The sequence below is a fragment of the Notolabrus celidotus genome, chromosome 20 (genome assembly GCF_009762535.1).
Source record: "Notolabrus celidotus isolate fNotCel1 chromosome 20, fNotCel1.pri, whole genome shotgun sequence".
In the NCBI taxonomy this organism is placed as follows: domain Eukaryota; kingdom Metazoa; phylum Chordata; class Actinopteri; order Labriformes; family Labridae; genus Notolabrus; species Notolabrus celidotus.
The window spans coordinates 12517204-12542219 of record NC_048291.1 but is presented as its reverse complement, the minus strand read 5'-3'; the positions used below and the strand labels follow the sequence as shown (position 1 = coordinate 12542219).

At 40.3% G+C, this 25016-nt stretch overlaps 1 protein-coding gene across 1 annotated transcript in view; it reads left to right on the top strand.

Annotated features, from left to right (window-relative positions):
- LOC117832238 (cAMP-dependent protein kinase type I-beta regulatory subunit) overlaps positions 1–25016 on the top strand; it is an 82275-nt gene that overhangs the window by 41853 nt on the left and 15406 nt on the right. The window contains exons 6-9 of the mRNA XM_034711284.1: positions 10592–10653; positions 17164–17210; positions 20790–20948; position 21546. Coding sequence (XP_034567175.1) covers positions 10592–10653; positions 17164–17210; positions 20790–20948; position 21546 — 269 coding nt within the window. The remainder of the gene's footprint in view (positions 1–10591; positions 10654–17163; positions 17211–20789; positions 20949–21545; positions 21547–25016) is intronic.

Below are 25016 nucleotides of genomic sequence, written 5' to 3'. Positions count from 1 at the left end.
TCTTCTGTGAGGTGGGAATGAGGGAGGGAGGAGAGGGCGGAGATGAAGGGAGAGGAAAAGACATGCCCGCAGGACAGCGGCATGTCTTGTGATGTTCAGCGATGTGTCAGGGAATGTGTGTATGTGAGAGAGTGAGAGAAGGAGGGAGGGAGATTGAGAGAGAGGCACAGCTCTTGGCAGCTGTATGTAATGTATAGGGTTGTTTTATCTTTCATTATATACCTACGTAATTCAGGGGAGTATCTCTTTATTATCAACACTCTGGGTGAGGAAAAGAAAATGTTTTCACGTGTGTCTGCCACTTTCTTTCTCTTTTCAGTGACATGTCGCCTGTAGACAAATCAGAGAGGAAGAGGCTTAGTCCTGTCAGCGCCTGATTGAGTCTGACCCTTTTTTCCTTACAAGTGCAGGAAAAGCTCTCTTTTTCCTGCCCTGAGGAAACAAAAGAGACAGCAGATTAGGAAGGTGTGAAAATCCACAAGTTCTGAAAATGTGAGGCGTGATGGAGATCATGAAGAAAATAAAAGAGACATTTCGGGAAAGTTATTTGTGCGGAGCTGAATTCAAAAGGAAAGAGAGGGAGAAAGTGCAGGGTTGGACATGTTTGTGATGTTTTGAGGCTGACATCATGGCTGCATCAGCAGGTGGTGTTTGTTGGATCATCAGGTAGGCCTGTTAAACAGCCTTGTCACGCTGAATTCACACAGGGAAGCAACATTTCCAGAGGTTCTGCTGGAAAAGGGAGTGAGACTTATCTATCTTCAGTGATACAGATTTAAAGAAGAAAACACATTAGCTACACTCCCACCAAATGATTGTTCTAAATCAACAATGCCTGAAGCTATTTGGCTGCTCTGAAGCATACAAACAAACAATCCCATAATTTCAAACATCAGATACTAGCAGCTTGTATTCATATGAAGACACTGTCACAATGTGTTGTCCTCCTTGCTCTCCTGTTTCCTCAGATTCTTCTTTCTTTTACCCCCTCCCTCTATCTATCTAACTCATTTTCTAGTCTGTTACTGCCAAGTTACTCCGCCTCTTGCCTCCAGGATGCCATTATGTGTGTGTGTATATGTGTGTGAGTGTGTGTGCGCGTGAGTGTGTGTTGAATGGGTGTTTTCCAAGTAGTAGTCACAGCCGAGGAATGAGGTTTTGTGTACAGGCTCTGCATCATTATCACTGCTGCTGTGAAAACTTAAGGCAGACGTTGTAAAAGAACAAACTATTTTTAAGCTTGTAGACGTGGGTGAAAATGTGTGTGTGGCTTCACTTGTTTGTATACAAGCAAGAGTGAAAGGTGTCTCTTTATATTCCTCCTCTCTACCTCTCTCTGTTTCTACTTTATCTGCTCTCTTGACTGTCCCTTTAAATAGCTTGATATTGAGTGTGTTGTGGAAGCTTCAAGTCTACATTAGTTGGGTCTGAGGTGCTACTAAGGTAGCTGTTCAGTTTCATGTTAATCCGAAGACTACTGCTTCAAGATTTTAGAGCAGCCTTAGTAGCAGTTGTTCTTTCCTTTACATTGGCTGTCCCTGTATGCAAAGTAAGGCTGCACGATTATGGCCAAAATGATAATCACGATTATTTTGACCAATATTGCAATCACGATTATTAATCACGATTATTCATTGGGAAAACATCTGTATTTACACTACTTTTAAACAAACAATATGTGAACCATTTTCAGTGTAAAATGAAACCTTTAATAAGAATAAATGACAAATAATAATAATAAAAAATACTATTACAGAGTGCCATCACAAAGTGCAACTCAATGGAAACAATTACAGCTTAAACAGAAAAGGCAATAATAGCGTTAGATTTATGTCAAAACGGGAGAGCTCGTAAAAACATATTCACGAGCAGATAATGATATTTCACACGTGGTTGTTGAATTTCCTCGCGTGGACTTCATATCTGCGCGTGGGAAATGTTATTATCTGCTTGTGAATATGTTTTTACGAGCTCCCCAGTTTTGACATAAAATACAAATATCGCAGACGATAAGGCTAATTTAATCGTGGCAACCAAAATCGTGATCACGATTAAAATTTGATTAATTGTGCAGCCCTAATGCAAAGTGTAGTTTATTTATTGGAATGAGAATTGACAGTTTGTTTTTGTTACAATCACAACTGTGAAGCACTTTTTCACTAACTCTCTCATAGGTAGAGTATCTAGCTTGTAGTGCAACGACTAATCAATTTAATCGCTTAATTTTTAACTGTGGTTTAGGACGATGTATTAGAGTGAAAATCTAGTTTCCTCTTCATCCTCCACCATTCCATTTAGGCCCTCAGTGCTTACCCCCCGTTTACTTACTACAGAGACACAAACAACAAGGCTGCTAGGCATTTGGGATGGGGTCTGTTTATGTACGTAATCTACGTAAGACAAGAAAGGGACACAAGGGAAAGCTGATGATGTAGTTGTGCTGCATTTCGCTCAAGATATGTTGCTCATATAAGATAAGAGTTCTTCATACACTTAAAACTGTAGACCCCAGGTACGTGCTCTCCTGCCGCAAGCTTTTTGCTGATGTTGCCTTACCTCATGTGTACATCTGTACATGTGAAAAAAATGCCAGAGAGCTGGAGGAACAGTCATTTTGATGCACTACAATAGACACATCGTCCGTGTCTTCCTCCAAACAGCTTTCTTTAACCCAGATGATAGTTTTATTTAAGAAGGAAAAAAAATCTGTTAGAATCTTAATTCCTGTTTTGTGCGTAAACAACTGAGATTTAAATTTTAAGCCATATGGCCCAGTCCTATTGGCAAGGCTCCATTTTTTTAATCAGTGCTGATCAGATGCTGACAAAATTCAAGGGAATGAAATTACGTACAGAAACCGAGATGGTCTGGTGAGGTTTCATAACTCCTTCCACTTCTAGTTTTTTTTGATAATTGCCCATCTTGGCTGCAGCGTAGTTCATGCACTTTCACTTTATACACAACAGGCAAACATGGGCAAAAAATATACACCTAACTACTGTACCTGAACACTTTTTTGAAAGTCAGAGCTATTGGAACTAGTTGTTGCAAATCTAGAGCTTAATTTTGTATCTCCATCTCTCTTTCTTAAAGGTGGTCTGATCAGTGTAGCACATTTAAATAACACTGATCTTCAGCAGCAGTGCACGGGTTACACAGATCAGCACCCCTGACTTTCAGGGGCTTTGGTACTGCAATGCACACAAATTGAGAGACACACGTCTACACTTTGAGGCAACAGGGTGCATGCAGGTTTACACTGCTTATAAACCCACCATGACCAGGTGTGTCTATTTAACACAGTGTGATCCCTGCCCTCTGTTGGTTTTAAATATAACTCCCACCATTTAATCACAGTGAACTCATACAAATGTCTTTGGACCTCCACGAATGCAAACATTAGCCCCCAGTAGATCTCTGAGACAGAAATATCCAGAGCACTCTTAAATTTAATGAAGGATTTAAAAAGTTTTAACATTGCAACAGACCACTGCAAAGTAAAGTACCCCAAGTGTGTTTTGGAGCTTATGATGTTTATCAGAACTGCAGTTTGAGAGCTAAGAACAAAAAGGCCAGCTGTGACTTGGGGAGGTGAGGGTTTTCTTTCTCCTCTCTCTGCTTTGGCCTCCACTCTCCTCCCACATCGTTGACCATCTTTAAGTGGTCATTGCCACCAGCCATAAACTGTTATGTTCAGCTCTTAACCCTAGAACCACTTCTGTGCTGCATGGCTGCTTGTATATTCAGTCTTGGCCAGGTAAATCTGCAAGAAGTGACCAGACAGAAGCTCAACCTTACATGTTTTCAAAGTGGAGCAAAGGGGAAATATTCAATGTGTGCATGGGTATAAGGATATGTTACCTTGGTATTTTTTCATATCCGCACAAAAATTGATATAAAACCATGGCACAGCCACAAGCTACAGACAGCAATGTGTGTGCCAGATTAAAATTCTCAGCTATTCAGAGTATGCTTATCCTGCTTACATGAGGAGAAATGAACAACATTGTGTGGGAAATATTTGGTTCCTTCTCTCAAGAGTTTTATGTCCCATGTATCTGCCAGCAGACTGAACTCCAAGAAGACTCAACCCATGACAAACTTAGCTAAAAGTTAAAAGGGTTGACAGTGATGTATATAATATATCTTAGAGATATAAGGGGAATAATATCTAACATTTTCAGTTGTGACAACTTCAAATCCAGAAATATCCATCATTCTACATGAGGAAACAAGATACTTTTAATTAGGTTTCCTTCCACCCTGGAAACACCTAACTTGGGATATTTTATCTGAACTAAATAACAAATGAACAAATGTTATATATTTCATTTAATTGAAAGACATTTCTTCAGCAAAAAGTTACAAACTTTACAATGAAATTATCAACCATTATTATTAGTATTATACCAGCAGTATTATGATTAACATCTTGTCAATTCTGTTTTTGTTTTTGTGGTGTTTTTTGACCATGTAGATTGGAATACACACTGCTGGGAGTATGTTCTTGAATTTCTGGGCAGTAGCTGGCATGTCCTGATCCCCCCCATTTTCTCTCTCCTTTGAGAGCCCAGCCACGTGCCAAGAGTTTTCTTGTCATAAATATCTCCAATGAGGGCTTCAGTGCTTTATAATTATACTTACCTCATCCCCCCTTACTCCCCTCTATTCTCACTGACTCAAGCTCCTGCCCATTGTGAATGTTATACATCTGAGTGCATTGGTGTTTGTACCAGCTGAAACGTGCCAGTTTATATAATGTTGTGGTTAAATGAGAAATTGCAATTGTGTCCACAGTAATTAAGCGCAGATGGGTGAGTTTGTTGTCCCATGAGAGTAACTTTGTCCCGTTTAGCTATACTTTAAACTCAGGACGTTTAACTGTCAATCACTTCGTCAGCCTCATAAAGCTGTTTTCCCCTCTTACTGTGATCTACCCACAATGAGTCATACAACAGGCAAGTAAACAGTTCGGTATACCTAACATCATCATTGAAACACTAATTTCTGTTTTTATGCTTTTCTGTGGTACATATGCTTCACACATTATGCTGACTAATCAAGATCCTTCACCTGGCAGCCAAACAAAAGGCTGTGTTTCGTTTGTGTTTTTCATCAAGACCTACCACTTTAGTTAAGTTGTTGAGATTATGTTGTACAGTGCATCTTTTGAGACCTCAAAGAGCTTTTAATATCAGGCAGACTATAATGAAATGAGCAAAGGTTCAACATTCTCAGAATCATGTTCCTTAGTGTCAAATTGCAAAGAATTTTGGGGTTTCATCATATACAGTACAAAATATCATAAAACGATTCAAAGGATCTGGAGATATGTGTACCAAGGGCACATGACTGTAAAACCAATACTGAATGGCCTTGTTATTTGGGCCCTCAGGCAGTACTTTACTAAAAACCTACATAACTCTGTAGTGGAGGTCACGGCATGGGCTAAAAAACATTTCCAAAAGCCTTTGTCTATATGAACAAAGTTTGTTGCTGCATTCATAAATACAGGTTAAAACTGTAGCTTGCAAAGGGGGAATAATGAACCAACATGATCCAGGAAATTCAGTGAACTTTCTGGCCTGAGATTAGTTAAGATCAACTCAGGCAAAGTAGAAAACTGTCCTGTGGTGTAATTAATCAAATTTAACATTCTTTTTGTAAATCATGGACGCCATATCCTCTGTTCTAAAGAGGAGAGGGACCACCTGGCTTGTTATCAGCGCAGTTCAAAAGCCAGTATCCATGATGGTATTGGGATGCATAAGTGCCTACGGCAAGGGTAGCCTACACATCTGTGATGACACCATTAATACCGAACAATATATACAGGCTTTGGAGCAACATATGCTACCATCCAGATAACGCCTTGTCAGGGAAGACCTTGCATATTTCAGCAAGACAATGTCAAACCACATTCTGCATAAATTACAACAGTAAGGCTTTTTAGTTGAAGAGCCCAGGTGCTAAACTGACCTGCCTGCAGTCATGACTTGCCAACATTTGGTGTATCATGAAACGCAAAAGAAAGGAGACCCCAAACTGGAGAGGAGCTGAATCCTGTATCAGACAAGAATGGGACAACAGCTCATTTTAAAAACCTTAGAAATAGGTCTCCTCATGTCTGTTTTTTAATTTATTAACATAATGAAACCACTTGGTGTTTATTTATATTTGTACATGAAATCCAATTTTTAGCTTACTTTGCCCTTGGACAGATTGCTTGATATTCACCTTTAGCTCAGTGGATCCCTGTAGGTTTTCTTAAAAGCTCCACTGCATTCACAGAGACATCAAAGATGGTAAACCGTTCTGTGTTAGCGTTTGTTGAACTTTGGCCCACACAATCAACATGTATTCCTGCTACCCTTCCTGGTCTACATGACCACATGACATGTAGTGTTCATTTGGTGTCCCCAGGCTCCTACTTCTATCAACAAAGTCAGTGAACTTGTAGAACAAAGACTGTTGTTCTTTAATATCCCAGAATAAGTCATTTGTACTACTATCAACTGCGATAATGAACATTAATCATTCAAGCACTTACGGCATGAACACTCACCCAGCCAAACCAGTGGCACATCCCTGCCAAGACACAACTTGGAGAGCTGGGACATTCCTGAATGCGGTGCAGTTGTTGATTGTTTTGATTATTGCAAAATCTCTTCCACACAGACGAGTGAACATTCTGGATGAGTTCCCCATTAAGGGCTTGTGTAACCCAACATTCTGCGGCCCATTAAGAAACACAAAGACATGGCTGCATGCCGCACAGTTAGAAAGAAACCTTTGGTGTTAATGGCATGGTGGCAGTGCAGTGTGTTGAGGTAGTAATGTGAGAGACAAGACGTCTGCTGCGCTGCTGGGTGGATAAACAGCTGTGTTCAAGGAGGAATAAAAACGGAGGAAAAGAGAGGTTAGCAAGAAAGGTTGTCAACAGGTAAATCCAGCTGCAACAAGCAGGCCTGGTTTTATTTAATTAATGAGTGAAAATCCCCTGAGCTAACTGAGTTTATAGGTGTTTGAGAACAAAAGAAGGCTGTTGTGTGCATGTTCAAAAGAGAAATTCTCTATTATTCCCATATACACACACATGCATGCTTTGCATAAAGATGCAAATTTTTTTGTAGGACATGCAGCTTTTTATCAACGGAGGTACTCTATTTCATTTGTATGAATTTTTCCCATACCTGCATTTTCTGGCACCACTGGAGTGTCCATTTAACCAGACCTACTGCTTCACTGACATGATTGTAGTTCAGATTATTAGTTTTGCTTTTATTTTCATTGACCTGACATCAACAGGGAAGGTACAGAGTGTGTGCACAGAGGGGTACAATTAAAAATTTGAAAAACATCAGAATGATATCAGCAAGCATAATTTGAAACACTGATTGGGCTTTTGCACAAATGCTTCTTTTGCATCCAGTTTTGTTATTATTATTATGGGGTAGTAGTAGGGTTGCAAAGGGGTGGAAACTTTCCGGTCAATTTCCGGAAAGTTTCCGGTAAATTTTCCATTGGAAGTTAAGCTTGGGAATTTTGGAAATATTCCAAATTTGACACTATCCATGGGATAATGGGAATTTATGGGAATTGAGGGTAATTTAATGGAAAGGTGTCATTTCCAAGCATAAATATTTGTTTTGTTATAAGCAGACATCCATCTAAAATAATACAATTAAAACAGATTTATTGGTAAGTAAAACTTTATCAAGTGTGAAATATTTTATTGAACAATCAATTCTTTCATTGAAGAACAAAAACACGAATGTTGAGTTAAATATTACTCATCCCAACCCATTCAAAAATTAACAAAAATGCAATCCCAACAAAGTCCCATTCAAAATGTTAAATGAAAAGAGCCGCTCTCCCTCCAAAAAAGTCCCATTCAACAAGCAAATAAAAAAGCATATTCCCTAAAGCTTGTCAAGCCTAGCCTCTGCAGGATTCTAGAAATCATCTGTGCATGTGATGGAGGAATGCACAGTGCCCAGGTGATGGTGAACTTGGTAGCCCCTTGAGAGTTTGCATGGTTTCTCTGCCTGTTGCTGCCAGAACAGCACATCCATTGTTAGCAGGGGTTGTGGAGTCCTCTGCTTTTCCAAAAGGTCAGAGGGGCTTCAGGTAGCGGAAAGGACAAGATTAATCGCCCCATCAGGGACACGCGGGGAGGGGGCGATAGACCAAGAGATGAGAGAAATAGGTGGGGCAGTGAGGGAATTAGAGGGAAGAAAGGGGTAATTGAGAGGGGAGAGGAAGGGGAAAAGTTATCAAGAACAGACAGAGAGGAAGTTAAGGATGAAGAAAGGGAAAGAGAGACAGGTAGAGACGAGGGGAAGTAATTACCTGCATAAGTGTCTTTGTTGTGCTCAGCGATGCATTCAGTGAGAGAGGCAGGGCTTTGGAAAGAGAGAGGTGGTCAAGGGCAATTACCCAAACGCAGGTTTTCTTGCCTTTGATCCCGTCTTTATGACTGCATGTCTAAGTTTTGAGCACCAACTTCACTGCATGCATCATCATCAAACCATCATCATCAGTACAAAAGTGATCTTGCCAGAAGTATTACCAGTCCTGAGTTTGATAACACTGACTCATATGTCACAGAGCACAAATCATTTAGATGTAACACTCTTTCTTTTTCTGTATTTGGGCATTATTTCCACTCACAACACTTTACCAATCATACTCGACCTGAAACTGACTTCTTCTGAGCTCTCTGAATAAACAGACCCCATGTCGAGTGCAGGTGTCCACAGACGTGAGGAGAGTCAAGGGCTCTTCTGCAGATGTTGCCCTGACTAATTGTGATCAAAGAGTTTGCGACTGTGTGTCATTAGAGTGCCAGTATGTGTATTTTCATCAGGAACGCATGTGTTTTAATGTGTCATATTTGCAGTTGTGTGTGTTTGCATGCAGGTAAGCACGACTGAGTGCAATAGTTGCGTGCTTAGGCACTACATGTATTCCGTATATCAATACATAAGTGTGCCTGTCCATATTTTAGCCTTTGTTTGTGCAGTTTGAAAAGTTTTTGTACAATTTGCATGTGTGCGTGCTCTGTGTCCTGATGCATGTGTGAGTCAGTGCCCAGCTGTGTTGCTACTAGTACCTGTGGGTGTAGTTGGCCCAAATCCACCTTCTTAGGTCTGCTTTTTATTCCGCGTCACATAAACAAATACCAACAGGGTCCGTTCACTTCCAAACCACTCAATAACATCCTCAGATCTCTCCCCAACATCTGTTGACCTCCATTTTTCTTAGCGGGAAGTTCATGTTAAGCAGCACTTTTAGGTCTGTGGAGTGCAAAAAACTGTGTTTGACTGTGCTAACCTTTTCATTTCTATATGCTTGTAGATAGTCTAGTGTTCTGTCAAAAGTGTGGATATATTCAACACCCACACATGATTGAGTACAAACTTTTCATAGGCAATATATTCTCATACACAGACAGACCTGCTGCAAACACACACACACATTCAGTCTTAAACACACATCCAAGAACGGGCTCAGACTTGCCCCGCATTCACTCAGCAGGTCTTGTATGCCTTTGATATGCCTGACCCCCTTTTATTGTTTTTTCTATATTTCTCTATAAGACAGGCGGTATGTAACTGATTAGATAGATAAATATACCCTGAAGGTGAGAGACATGCAGGGAGGAGGAGAGGAAGCATACTGAAGATTTCTCTTGTTCTAACACATCTCAACAGAGGAACTTTAATCTGCTGAGGCTTCATGCATTTAAACAGCCCGATTAGGAAGAATTTAACAGGCGCTTTCCCTTCTGGGCTGAAACAGAAATTAAGTGCTTAGGCACAGCCCTCATTTTGTTTGTTTTTTCAGCACCGCTTTTAAAAGATACACTGGGAGATTAAGGCTTTGATCATGTGCTGTAACAACACACAGTCATGTCTAAGCCTAGGTGCAGCACTAATGTAATGTAGCACACAGTTTGCCGATCACGTTATTCTCTTAGGTTGTAAGCGGCACTTATAATGGATCAATGAAAAGAACGCCATAAAACAATAGGACCAAAAATACTGCAGATATGCAGATACTCTGTCTTATCTGACTCTTGTATGACATCTTTTTGTACTGTCTGCAAAAATGTAATAAAAAGATATGGAAAAAAAAAATACTGCAGATTTATGTTTTGAGCATAATGATGAGAAAACTTTGTGGATTTGTCGGACTAGACTAAATATTTTATCTTGGCATATATAACCTTTAACGTGGTTTTATCTTTAGAAAGTGTTTGTTTGACTGTGGATAATGTCTGTGAAATCAGTATTGTCCACATTCAAGTGGGTGTGTTTTGTGTGGGTAATCCAGAGTCCTCAGGCCCTTCTATTTGGCTTTGGTACCTGAGTTTACCCAGTGATGATGGCTTCTCTTTCTATTTCATTATGCCACTCTTTCATGCAACAAACTTGTGTGTGTGTGTGTGGGTGTGTGTGTGCACTATATGTATGTGTGAGTGAGTAAACAATTCAGAGACCATGATAGCAGGTATGTTGGTAATAAATGTGTTCTCCCTCCCTCTTTCCCCTGTCTTCTCCTCCTCTTCCCTCTCTTTCTTCTTCAGTGACATATTTGACGCCATGTTCCCAGTCACCCACATTGCAGGAGAAACTGTCATCCAGCAAGGTATGGTGTGATTCCTGTTGTGTACGGTGGCCCTGGAAGCTCACAGCACTGCAACTAAAGAAAACCCATGCAAAAAGACAAAACACAAGCAAATTAAGAAAACATCTTCATCAATTTGACATCATATGCGTACCATTTAGAAAACATGCTGCAAAGACCACAACACAACACATTAGAAAAATGCACTGCAAAGACCACAGCACAACACATTAGAAAAACGCGTTGCAAAGACCACAGCACAACACATTAGAAAAACGTGCTGCAAAGACCACAACACAACACATTAGAAAAACGCAATGCAAAGACCACAACACAACACATTAGAAAAACACGCTGCAAATAGACTGCCACACAACAGAAGTGTTTCCAGAGGACACTTAAAAGCGATGCACACGTCCGGACACGCTTGTTGTTGACGCAGATTTCGAGTCATAGCGCTATTGAGGTTCTCTTACCGTCAGTGGTGTTGGACTATGAGATAAAAAAGTAAGTGAGATAACAAGCGTGTCCTGACGTGTGCATCACTTCCGTTGTGTTGTGGTCTTTGCAGCACGTTTTCTAAATGTTGCGCATGTGTTGTCAAATTGATGAACATTTTTTCTTGATTTGCTTGTGTTTTGTCTTTTTGTATGTGTTTTCTTAAGTTGCAGTGCTGTGAGCTCTCAGGGCCATCGTAGTTATGTTATCCAAAATCATTAACTTGTAAATTGTGGAATATCTCACTGTTTAGGGTTCAGCTATTAAAATCATGAAAAAAGTCATTGATGTTTATGTTCAAACACTGTATATTTGCAAAGGACACAAATAAGACAGTCTTTTATGCAGTGGTGCAAATAGCAAACATCTTCGTAGACCAAATATGCTGCATTGACCAAAATACAAGTAGTTGTTTTTTTCCTCTGTATACATCTGACAGATATATTCAGTGTTTAGTAATTAAATGTCAATATTCGTTACAACAGACACCACCACGAAAGCGAGTGTACCCCTCACAACTGAAACCAGCCGTGTCTCACTTCCACAGTGCTGGGAGAATGAAAGATTGAGATGCAATGAAAGTTGCACAAGAGTAGGACAGTGAAGCCAACAACTGAGGCAGAGTTATAATGCCTTTTTTAAGAAAACAGTTATCAAAGCAGCAGAACCCAAAAATGTGTCAAACAGCTAAGAAATATGGTATCATATTTGTGTATTGAATGTAATGTCCAAATATGGCAAGCCCTAAAAGATGTCTTAAGATGCTTGTGTGAGTGTGTTAGTGAAAAACGGATCAAAGGTACTGTATGCCCATTACCAGACCCGTCATCCATCCAATAGACTGCAGGGGATTTAATATGGTGTTAACATACTGATACCATAAATGCTACACTCACACATGTGATTACATTTTATTCCATTTGAATGTGAGAATTAATTTTGATGTAATTCAATGTTTTTGGTTTTATCACAAAAGTCATTTTGTAAAATTGGGGTTTTCTTAAAAACAATGTCCTCCTCTATTAGGGCCATTACAGTAGATAAAAGGTTATTGTGATTGTTAGATACAGCCATAGTCACTCACCTCCCTTGTTACTTTGCTTTGAAGCACCTGCTCCAATATCCTTTATAAATGCTCAACAAATAGAGGAGGGCGTTAGAGCAGCAGGACTCAGTCCAAAAAACCTGCTACCAAAGGCAGATGTTTTTGCCTCAAATTACCAATAGAGAGTAATAATAATAGAAGCAAATAACAGAAAATAGTTCTGTGAAGCATTTTATAGAAGTGCATCAATCTGAGTCTGTTTCAGTCATAATTCTACAGTAATTCACACTATAAATGTCAACATAATATGTTGTATTGTGATGGATGTCTAGACCAAAATATGAACAGCTGTGTTTTGAGAAAGAAGTTGGAGAAGCAGCTGTTTTGCACAGGGGCAATGAACTCAATTCCATGTGTTTTGCATTAAAGGATAGAATACCAACTTATAAGTGATGTTCCAAAGGTGCGTGTGATTGTTCTGCTGCAGGTTATTGCAGTGTGCATGTAATTAACAATTATCAAAGTCCTATTATTGAGTTTTGCTTTGTTGAATATGCTCCAAGCTCCAATTGCTAACTCCCATCTGACGCCCAAGTCCCGCTGCACTGAACTTTCCACCTGTGTACTTTGCAACAACTGCACAAAATATCGCAAACACTAGCAACGGAGTTTACATACCGGTAAAATGCCAAAGCGGTCAGGCAATTGACTGTGCTGCCACAAAAATAAATATGCTGTTTATTTCACAGCATGCATCTAATGCACTGCCACTATTTTTGTTTATTTTGTCAGTACACTCCCTTGTTCCCTTCTTTTCGCCCCAGCTCATACATCCCCTCAGGCTGAACCAAATGCAAGGTTCCACTCTGCCTGACCAAAGTTACTAAAGCCTTAACTGAAGACGCCCCTGGACTTTGAGGGAACACAGAGTTAGGGAGAGTCAGACTTTATTTTACCAACACCTCCCGCTGGAACTCCTTTTAAGAAACACACACACACACACACACACACACACACACACACACACACACACACACACACACACACACACACACACACACACACACACACACACACACAGAACAGGGAGCAGAGGAAAAATGCACAAATGACCGTAAGATTTTGTTTAGTTTAGAAGATGTTTAATTCAGTATAACTCAAATTTTCACTGACACATTTCCAATTCTGGAAGAAATGTTGGTTCAGACAAGCAGAAAATGACATAGATTACATTTTTTGGTACTGCCATCCTAACAACGTTCTCCTCTGCATTAAGTGCAGGAAAACGCTTTACTTTTTGACCCCACTCATTCAGTCTCTCCCACCCCCTCAGATAACATCCAGGATTATCAGTCCTAATTTGGTGATAATAAGTCTAGCTAGCTTGCAGGGCCCCCAGTCCCAGACAGCCCATTGTTATATACACTACAGACTTTGGCATACAGTATATACAGTACAGTGCCGCGCTGATGTCAGTGCTTGTGTCTGGACTACTGTGCAGCTTCAAAAAAAAAAAGAAACGCTCCTACTCCTGGCCTATTGCACACTATTTTGACACAGCCGGGAGTTATCAGCTCTGTGGCTAGAGTGGTATTTAAACAAAGAAAGAATGAACTATCATTACATGCAAAATAGAGCATAGAGGTATTTTAAGTGTGATATATTGTCAAATGTAGGTCCAGATCAATTGTTCTTTAATAGAAGAAAAGCATAGTGATGATTTCAAATATGAGATAATGAATTCCAACATAGTATCAGTTGTGAAAGATGAACGGGTTAAGCGTAACAGTTGGTACAGAACACGTTACAGGCTGAGGTTGTATCCCATGTTTTCCTTCTAAGTAAAGCCAAAGAACCTTAACAGTGTGTGCAATAATTACCTTGTGTTGAACCAAGGCCACATTGAGAGCACCAGCCTGCATTTGTGTGTGTGTGTGTGTGTGTGTGTGTGCGTGCGTGCGTGTGTGTGTGTGTGTGTGTGTGTGTGTGTGTGTGTGTGTGTGTGTGTGTGTGTGTGTGTGTGTGAATCCATGCGCGTCCATGCGCGCGCGTGCGTGCGTGTGTGTGTTTGTTTGTGTGTGTGCATGCTCCATGTGAAGAGTGTGCATGCGTATGTGTGCGTTTGCGCCTGTGTGAGAGCACGCACTATTCAAATATTTGCCTGCACTCTCAGGCACATGGGGACTGGAAAGGCGCAAAACAAAGACTCAAGCACTGAAGTGATAAAAGACAGGAAGAGTCGAAGAAAAGAAAGACAGAGCGAGAGGGAATTGAAAGAGAGATAGATGAGATGAAAGAGAGAGAGGCAGAGACAGAGAGAGGGAGATAGCAGAGGGCCAGGTTGCAGCAGGTTGCATTTGTGTGTGTATGTGTGTATGCCTGGGGTCTCCTCTGGGACAGACCATCAGACAGACAAGGAGCGTTTTGTGTGACAAATAGAGCTGTATGATTAACGAGCTCTCTCCACTCAGTATTAATTAGCCGTGTGAACTCCTGTGAACTTTACACACAGGGCGCTTGCAGCCTTTCAACTCTCAGGTGAACATATACACACACAAACACACAGCCATACACACCCTCACTTGGTACATACGCAATGCATACACATGCATACTTTTGTCATGTATACTCATGCCTCATTGCCCACTTGTGCCTCTGAATGGAGGTGTATTTGTATCTCATTGTAGGAGGTAGCTGCAGGGAGAGCTTCACAGTGCTTATGTATGTGGCTGTCAGTCCTCCTTAATAATTTCCCTTCAGCCCTATGTAATGGATAGTATAATTAAAGGAACACTACGCCATTTTTCAGCCTTATCTTCAGACCAGATGCTTTTAGCAGACATCAACCAAGCAGATCCAATGGCTCACTTCAAGGGTTAGCATTTGCTTTGAAAGCACAGAATCCTCCTGTCATTTACACAACGGAGACCATAGTGAGCAGACCGGTCAACATTGCAAGTTGACTTCTATGCACATATAAAAGTATGTAGCTGCATTTCTTTTACACTTTACATGGCAAGCTGAGTCATAGATTTCCCAACATCTACAGAAAAAGCACCTCTTAGTTTAGTTATCATGTTTATTTTGCAGCTGGTGGTCTAACTATTATCTTAACCTTAAAGGGTAATTCCAGTTTCAAACTCGGACACTTAAAATAACAATGAGAGCCTGACTATGGGGAAAACCAGCACATTTAGTGGACAAACACTGATTGGCATAGTTGCCGGCTACTGATACTGATATAATGAAGCCTGTTTTGCAGCTGCTAGTAGAAGCAGCTACTGGTCAATTCCAAAATTGTTTGTTGGACCCAAACATTTATGAAATTAATAAATAAATGGTAAAGGTTTAAAATACCAGAATACCACCTGTCAAGTTATAACCCATGCATGCATGAACCTCCAATACTTTAGGGGCACCATTTTACCTCAGTTGGTAGAGCAGGCACCCCATTTAGGCATGTACATAGTCTGTTGTCACTGTTGTACTGGTTGTTGGGTTAATTTCTGGTCCCAACTGTTGACAGTATTTTAAAACGGACACCACATGAGTGTTTTTGTTTTGAGGCCAAAATATTTAGAGCTCCCTCTGCTGACTGGCTGCAGTATGGATCATAAACCCGGCCTCCGTAATGTTAACAGAGGGACAACTGACCAAACTATAAAATTAAAATACATGTCAAACAACTTTCTCTTAAACATGTTTTTTTCTTATTATTGCTAGTTCTTATCATGTTGATTTATTTCCCAGTGCTTATTTTTCTGACAATTTTAGTTTTAATTCCTTATTTTGTTTAAAAAAAAAGTGCATATGAAATTATGATTGACAGCTCATTTCACAAATGCCGGCTCCTGCTGTGTAAAGAAGGAATGGTGAGAGAAAATGAAGCAAATTATACCACAAGACTCATTTGACTTTCCAAAGCCATAAGTGTCTGCGACAAATCAATACAAGACCCTACCAGCCAGGCTGCTTCTGCTTATGCCTTGGTTTCATGGCGCAATATGTCCAATAAAAGCAAGGCAAGGCAACTTTATTTGCGTAGCACATTTCATACACAAGGGCGACTCAATGTGCTTTACATTAAAACATTAAAAGCATGTCAAATTTAGTTAATACTTTTATGATTAATAGGAGACATCATGTGTTGTAAAGATTTAGACGCCTCGTTGGAAGGTTTTGTACCTTTTGACAGAGCTATATTGGCTTTAGATCAAGCTGGCTCCAGCTGTATTTTTAATGTACATACATGTGTTTTTGGTATTATCCTCAGATCTAACTCTTAGCAATAAAGTGGAATCTTAAACAATTCTTTTGAATTTTACCATTTATTGTTTAAGTTTTAAAAACACCAAGAAAGAAGTATAACTCTAAAAAGTGTCAACCAAAATAAATCAAACAATAACAACTGTTGTCTCACTATGAGTTTTATTGTACCATAACATTGCACTGATTTGAAGTCTGCATGCTCAGGCACCTCTGTTTCAGAGTTTCCACTATTAAGCTACACAAGCAGCTGTAATGAGAACTGCTGTTGCTGATAGTTTATTGGCAGGACCAATGAAATATGCATTGTGGAGGAGGCAGCCGCATCTCTGACACTGGGCCTGCCATAAAGCTTTTAGAAGCCAAAAATATGATAGCAAGACACATTATAGTTGTTCTATAAAGAAGGGATGAAAGTTGACAGACATGTGGGGGAGAGAGTGATAACGTGTGCCAGTGTGGGTTCAGGAAAGGAAAATCCTCACCAATTCTTTACTAACATTTAATGTCTTGCTCATGGAAAGAGGTATTTTAGAGTTTGATGAATTGTTCAAATCTCTACATTGACCAATTTTGGTTTCATGGTTTAAAAGTCAGATTTTAAGAACTTGAGTATAGGTAGAAGTTGTAGGAAAAGTAAGTTTACTTGCTGGCTCTAGGTTCAGCTTTTATTCTGTTATCTCAAGCACTCCTGTGTTTCTCCTTTTCTCTCTTACCTCCAGGCGATGAAGGAGACAACTTCTACGTGATTGACCAAGGTGAAGTGGACGTAAGTGGAAACACAAGCACACACACTCACATTATTTTTCTGTTCAATATTTTTTCACTGAATTTAAATTGGCTTGAGTGGAGGTACATAAATAAAGGGGATTTCTTTATTTAGTGTGGCAATAATATCATTTATTCACCTCTTTGTAAGGATAAGCTATCAGAAGGATTGTGACTCAGTGGGAAAATCCTGCCTTCTCCACTCATGCTGAGACAATGTTACCCACAAACAATGGACAGGTTGTATTGGACTGCCCCCATGTTTTGTTCTCTACAAAGTAAGGTTCCTCTGTGATGACAATCTGATCATGCTGCTATCCAGTGCAACGCTAAGGCAGCCAAACTGGGAATGTCTTTTGTCTTAGTAAGCCTGACAAAGAGCGGTAGAGGTAAGTGGAAGGGATAAAAAGAGGAGCTGACGGAAAGATAAACAAGTGACCCTATCAGCTTACAGCGATGAGCACCAGCACCGTGAGTAAGATGAGAGAGACAGAATGGCAAGCTTGGCAAAGAGTGACGATCTAGTCGTCCCACCTGAAGGAAGGAGTGCAGAAACTCATAGATGGCGCGCTGATAGAGGAATGTGTAACAGCCAACGCTTTCCGAATGTTTAGGCATTGACTTGAATTGTTGTGGCTGATGTCTTGCAAAATTCTGACAAAGCTTCTTGAGGATCTGATATTTTATTTTATCAGATCCTACTCTTACAATACATGGTTTAAAAAATAAACATCCAGTCAGTCGATTGCGTGTGTTTTGACAAGCAGTCAGAGTGTTAAAACTACTTGGTCTAGTTGTTCTGTTGGGTGTCTTAAGCAGCAGGTCTGTTTTTCCTCAAGTTTGTCCATAGAGCTTTGTTTAATCTTAACTCAGAACATAAGTTCAGAGCATTTTTTCACTTGTTGTAGGATATATCTTAGGCCAATGATATTTAAATTTTATTCACCGTGCTATAATGTTATCTCCATAGACTGTATAAAATATGGACGTTGTCTCCGTGACATCACCCATCTGTTTCTGAAGCTCTGTTTTGAGGCCAATCCTCAGCGGCAGCCATATTGCTGCTGTCGAGTGAGTGTGGCGTAAAGAGGCGGGCTTTGAGCCTCCTAGCCAACAGCTATAGTGCCTGTCAATCAAGTCAGCTGTGCCTCTCATTGGAAGACTTGTAATCTCAATATCTTTGAAATTGCCGCCAGAGGAAATAAGCTATCCACACTACGCTCGTCTTTTGTACCAGGCTGTAAACATGTTTATTTCTGCTATAAAGATCGGCTTTTTTGAATTGGTGTGTATGTGGTTTCCGGTACTTCCGGAGCCAGCCTCAAGTGGATCCTCGTTGAACTGCAGTTTTTTGCACTTCCGCATTGGACTCATATTTTTAGACCAGAGGTTGCCGCTTGGTTGTCTCTTGAGCTGCATATGAGATTGTTGCTCAGTAGCCAAGTTCAACAGTTGTAGCATCACTTGGTGTCATTATCATCGGGCCTGCTGTGGGCTTGGTCGTCAACCTCTCTTTTTCTACAAATGGGGAATGTTAGGCATCTGCTCCCACATCTAGGACTTAGTCATTCTGCGACAAAGTTCAAGGAAGACCCCATCCTTGTCCTCAGCCTGACGCATCTACTTAGCCTCAACGTTAACCCACTCTTCTATGTCTACAGACAGCTGCTGCCTCCCAGTCACAGCTCAGTCACTAAACTACTCTAAGCTTGGTGCCGATACATCTCCGAGACATCTCCACACTTTAATAAGTGTGGAGACATCTCCACACTTATTAAAGTGTGGAGATGTCTCTCATTAGACAGGGGTGTAAATCTGCTGGCAACCCATAAACTGCCTACAAGCTGACAACCACTGCAACTGATGTAAACACTCCGCCATGTCTGCCCTCAAAATGACACGCCCTAATTCACTGTACACCATGCGCCTTAGATTGTGTGTTTTAGATAGTAACAGTAGGGGCTCTACAACTCCTTATTTGGGGGCAGATTGCTGTGGACTGATATATTAGTGGTAAATAAATGATCATATGATGTGATGTAAACCATTTACTTATTATTTGCATTCTGCATATAGCTGCCAAAGTCATTATGAGTATCTTGTAATCCCATATGATGATCTATGACATTTACTGACTTGGCTTAATTCACTTAAGCACTTTTACCTTAATGCAAGCTATTATTTTGTGATGAAAGCTTATTGAAGTATTATTAGAGTATATATATGACTTAGAAATTAAATGCAATAATTGCAGAGGAACAGCCAACAGACAGAGACAGCCCATCTCTCTCACACAGCTCGTGGGAATGTGCAGATAAGTCAAACAACCACAAACACAGATACATAGCAACACTGTCTGCTCATGCACCTTCAAGTGCTCATGATTTGTTGCATCTTAATTACCACCAGCCAACATTTGAATATTCAGTGACAGCTGTGAAACAGCATGTAATGTTCAACACATATGAACTTCATTTTACCCCCTGCACAGTGCTTACTCAATACAGTGCAAGTGTTTCCAATCTAGCCTCTATGAGCCACCTTTTCTGCAAGTTTATTATTATTATTATGTTCTTATACCAGCTTCACTCTTGCATACCTGATACAGTTAGATTAACATTGCTTGTTTGAACATTTCAAGCCAGGAGACCCAACTAACCTGAAAGTACATGAAGGTATTTAAGGAGCCAATGGGATAGGAGGTATGACAATGTGGGCGGAACAAAGACTTGGCACAAAGGAGATACATAAAGAACAGGAGAAATTGTGCAGAGAGAACAGTATTACCTGCATGCTGTGATGTAACACCTTGTAACACTCGTATGTCTGTTCTTCTAAGCATGGCATAACCACTCTGCATCTCTCTAAAGCCACACCAGTTTATAGTGAAGGATGAGTCCCCTGTGGTCCACTCTGAGCCTTGGATAATGGCTTGCAACAATTTTGGCAATCCACAGCCACATGAGAGATGCAACTCCCTCTCTCTCCGCCTTTCTCTCTGTGTTATTAAGTCAACAACATAGTGGATAGTGTGTCGACAGGTGAAACCATAGAAGCCCCAGAGACAGCCTTGATGAGTCTCAATCATGTTGAATTGTCTGTAGAGCTACAGTGGCTGGCCTTAATAGAGTTGTGTAGGTGTATGTGTGTGTTTAAATGAAGACGAACAAGCATGTGAGTGCCTGTATGGGTTTTAGATCTGAGAGTAGACCCACAATATCTGTTAGGGCTTTCTGTTCTCTGTCAGTCCTAAATCAAAGGGAAGGTCCTAACAAGACAAGACAGGGGACAATAAAAGGGGGGATTGAGAGATAGGAGGGATAGAGGACCTTTTAGAGGGTCTCATTTGAGGGCTTAGTGAGGATCAAATGCTTAGAGAGAAGCCTAGTGAGCATATCAAACAGCCTGGAAACTGAGGAGAGGGAGAGAGGGGGAGAGGGGTTTGAAAGGTGTCTCATGGTAGTGAAGTTGAATTGACAAAAAAAAGAGAAAATGTAATTACTTCACACAATGATTTACTTTCTTCAAAAGCATTTAAGCTTAACACCGTCATCATTGCTCTTTCTCATTCTGTCTGCAGGTGTACGTGAACGGGGAGTGGGTGACTAGCATTGGAGAAGGAGGCAGTTTTGGAGAACTGGCCCTGATCTATGGGACTCCAAGAGCTGCCACCGTTAAGGCCAAGACTGATCTGAAGCTGTGGGGCATCGACCGAGACAGCTATCGACGCATCCTTATGGTACGAACTTCAACACACTGACATCACCTTTCTGAGTATACACTTTCAGAAGCACACTGTTGGCTGGTTGGGAAGCCATTATTCCAGGTTTACATTTAAATTTTGTTAATTTTGGAAATTTCAGAAAAGCAAAAGTAATCTTTCCCCTCTTCACACAATGTTCTCACTGAAATCCTTTGAGGCAGGCTTCTGAGTTTTCTTTATTGAAACTTTTAAGCCTAGTGCCCACACTAATGTGACCTTTTTATTACACTTAGAAAATTAAAGAAAAAACAGTTTAATGTCAGACATGATGACATGCACACTCATGGGAAAATGACTCAAAACACCCTTAAAAACAGAATATTACAGTAATAATTTTAATGAACAAACAAATTTTTTTTACTAAAATATACGTTACACACTCTTATTATATTTCAACCTTCAATGCCACAACATTTCTCACACTTTGCATCTTTAGACTCCACGGAAATTAAATCAGCAGTTGCATACAAAACCAAACACTCAGCTCAACACAGCTTTAATATCCCTTTACATCTGTTGCTAGACAAAGACAGGGGCAATGGGAAAGAAGGGAGTGCTGTAGGGGAAAGAAAGGGTCAACCCTAATGCCTTCACACACTCTTCCTTCTTCAGGAGCTTATCTAGCAGGAATGTCTAAATGTTTAAACTGGAAACACAAGGTGCTCTGCCCTAGCTGTCATACTGATTCACACACATACACACACTTTCTCACACTCACACACACACTCACACATTTTGAGTGCTGTTAAAATTACTAATTACTTTGCAAGCTTGCCTGCAAAAGTCTCCGTGCCCAATTAAATAGTTCATCAAATGTTCCACCCTGCTGTAAATACATTCAGTGGTGTCCTGCATCAAACATTTTGGCCTGCAGAGATGTAACTGCTGGATTGTTTTTGGACCTTTGAGCTCAGTGTAAAGTTGGCACAAGGCTGCACAGCACTCATGTCACCTCTTCAGCACATAGTTAAACTGAGGGCACAGACTGCCCTGGTAACCTTTCTTTCAGAAGATTCTCTCTCTCCCTTGCTCTCATTCCTTCGTTCCTTCCAGCAGCAGCAGCAGCAGGCAGGGAGCCGGGGTGAAGCAGAATTCAATTATGTGAACCTGCTGTTAATTATTGCTGTCAATGATTTGTAAAGCTGTTTTTATAAAGTGTGGTATTCTGGCAACATCTTAAGCCAACACAATGAGCATTCTCTGTGTGTCTAAGTATGTTTGTGTGTGTGTGTGTGTGTGTGTGTTTCCCGGTGAAATTATGCTGAGTGTCTGCAGATTGTTAGTCAGGAGCCTGGGAAGGTGTGCTGCCACGACCATCAGTTTCATTGTTTACACATCTGCTTCTCTCATGTCCTGTTTCTAGCTGGATTTCCAAATACCCAAGTTACAACTTACTTATCTTTTATTTTGTATGTTATGCATATTATGAATAAACCTATTTAATAATCTAAGGCAAAGTTATGAAGTGAGGGTCGAAAGTCTTATCTTGATTATTCATTTACTGTTAAATCAAAGACTTAAATTTGGTTAAAAAGGGAAATTCAGAGATCAACCACAAAGAAACCATAAGATGAATATCTTTGTGTTTTGGGCGGCTACTTAGACTGAACAACACATTTATTAAAGCTGATTATCTAATATGGATGTGGTTTGATATGATGGCTGTCCATGGGGAATGTCTTAAAGGCATTTTTGTAAACAATAAACTCAGCTGCCATGTGTTACCTTTAAACACACTGGATATATTTTCTTTTAAAGCCCCTGTGAGGATTTTTTGTCAGAAAATGAAACGGATTAAAATTAACAGTGATGCCTCTGTATGACCAACAAAAGCAAATGAGACCATCAATGACAACGTTGACAATTTTGATACTGTGATTTTGATGCAAGTCTCTGTTTTATGTTTCGTAAAGCAAATATTCTCAGTGAGTGATACATTTCATAGCTAAAAGACAGCAGGATGAGAATTTGTATCAACATTTAAACAAAATCCAATCAGCTAAGGCTAAGATTTGCCCATTGCTCCTGTGATGAATGATAGATATGACCCTCAATTTGTCAATTATTTTCCATTATAAACACCTATCAATGCAAATGATTTGAACACACAACTACCACTATCTTCTTTTATATTGTCTTCTAAACCGTATATTTCTGGTGGCCCCTCACTAAATCTAAACACATGTATGGCTTTCACTAGTTTGTCCATTCTGTGGAATGCTGAAACACGGATGTTAATATATGGCCTCTATGGAAGGGAACCTGCTCCTTATGTAGATATATTAGTCTTGTTCTAAGTTACAGACTTATGAATGTCATCTTCCATTTCTACCGAGTCTGTTCTGCTAAATGCTGCTTATCACAACACACTGCACCTTTAATTAAGTTGAAAGATTTGTTATCTCTACTTTTATCTAGATTTGGGGTATTTAAACTATTTGATGCTGCGATTCGATTTAGTGTGTCCATCTGTGTACAAAGTTATTTTTCAATGTCAGGCTATGATGAAGGGCTCTCTGTGGAACACTTTTATGGTAGTTAATTAGTTACACCTGTTAATAGATTACCTTTTAGACATCACCTAGATGATAAGCCCTTCAGTGTGTGCTGTTTACCACCCCAAAAATGATACAAAGCCATGTCTTAATCAACATCACTATAACTCTCTAAGTTCTTAAAGCAATGAGCTGATGCTGATGAAAGGAGGAATGTGAACGTATTAGCAATCTTGTCATTTAAATAAGAGCCAAGGTGGCTCTCCAAAACCACCTTACCCTGCATGCACTCCTTTAATCCTTATCCAGGAGTGCTTTTAGTAAATAAAGTAACATCATTCCCTGTGATAAATACACTGTTTCCATTGTGTGGCCAACAGTCAAACAATACCCATCTTATCGTGTCATCTTGGTATTTAAACTCACACAGCTACAGACAAAGCCGTTAACAAAATGACAGACCCCTGTCAACAAACAAAGCACAAGATGATAGGAGACAAGGAGACATGATACCAAGAAATGAGGATGGATGTGGGGGTGTGTGTGTTTCGCATTGGACAGAGATGAAGGTGATGGGGATGGGGTGTAAGGTACGGTTGGTTTAGTCTGGCTTCTCTCCACACCTCAACTCTTTGATGATTCTACCTCAAAGACAGCGAGCAGACACAGAGGCTGGTTCATCTTTAACCGCAGGAGGAGCGAACACATCAGGGCTAACAGAAGTTGGGGAGTTCTGCACACGCCCTCCCAAGTAGACAGGAAGGATCGAGACAGATGCAGATAAATAAAGAAATTCAAAGGGCAAAATATGTGCCCCGACAAAAAAAAAAAAAACATTTGAAATGTAAGACTCAGAAATGTAGAAAAGTGTCATTTTCATACCCTCCACATCATTCCTATTTTGCTGACTTGACATTAGCCCACCCAGCCCTTCCCACAGCAGTGGCATAAATCAGACCTGCTGTGTATAATGTAATGTTATGTACGCATTGGTAAGCCTTTAAGCTCAGCAAGCTTGTCTGAAGAGCTCTATGGCGAGGCGATGAAATCAGCAGACCAACTTCAAATCTCTGTTCGATTCATGTATGTATGTATGCGTGTGTGTGTGTGTGTGTGTGTGTGTGTGTGTGTGTGTGTGTGTGCGTGTGCGTGTGTGTGTGTGTGTGTGTGAGATTGTGTGAGGTTAAGTATACATGTGTGAATGTTTGTATTTGCTTGGTGAATGAGCATGAAGTTTCATCCCTGCAGAGACGGCTACAAAACATAAGTGGCAGAACTAAAAACAGACTGCATGCTTTGCACACACACACACATTCAAATAATTTATCCAGGAGGGAGGTGATGCAGGCTAGAATTCCTTTAATCAAGTTGTTTATGATGTTGAGTTTGATGTTGGCTCACTTGAGAACATTTTCACCTTTAAGAGAAAATGTGAAATTATATGAAATTAGAGGCAGCAGTGGCACACAGGCACTTATTCACTACAGACACCCGGGCCTCAATATATCATTTCCATATGCAGAGACAGACACGAGGTGGATGAGATTGT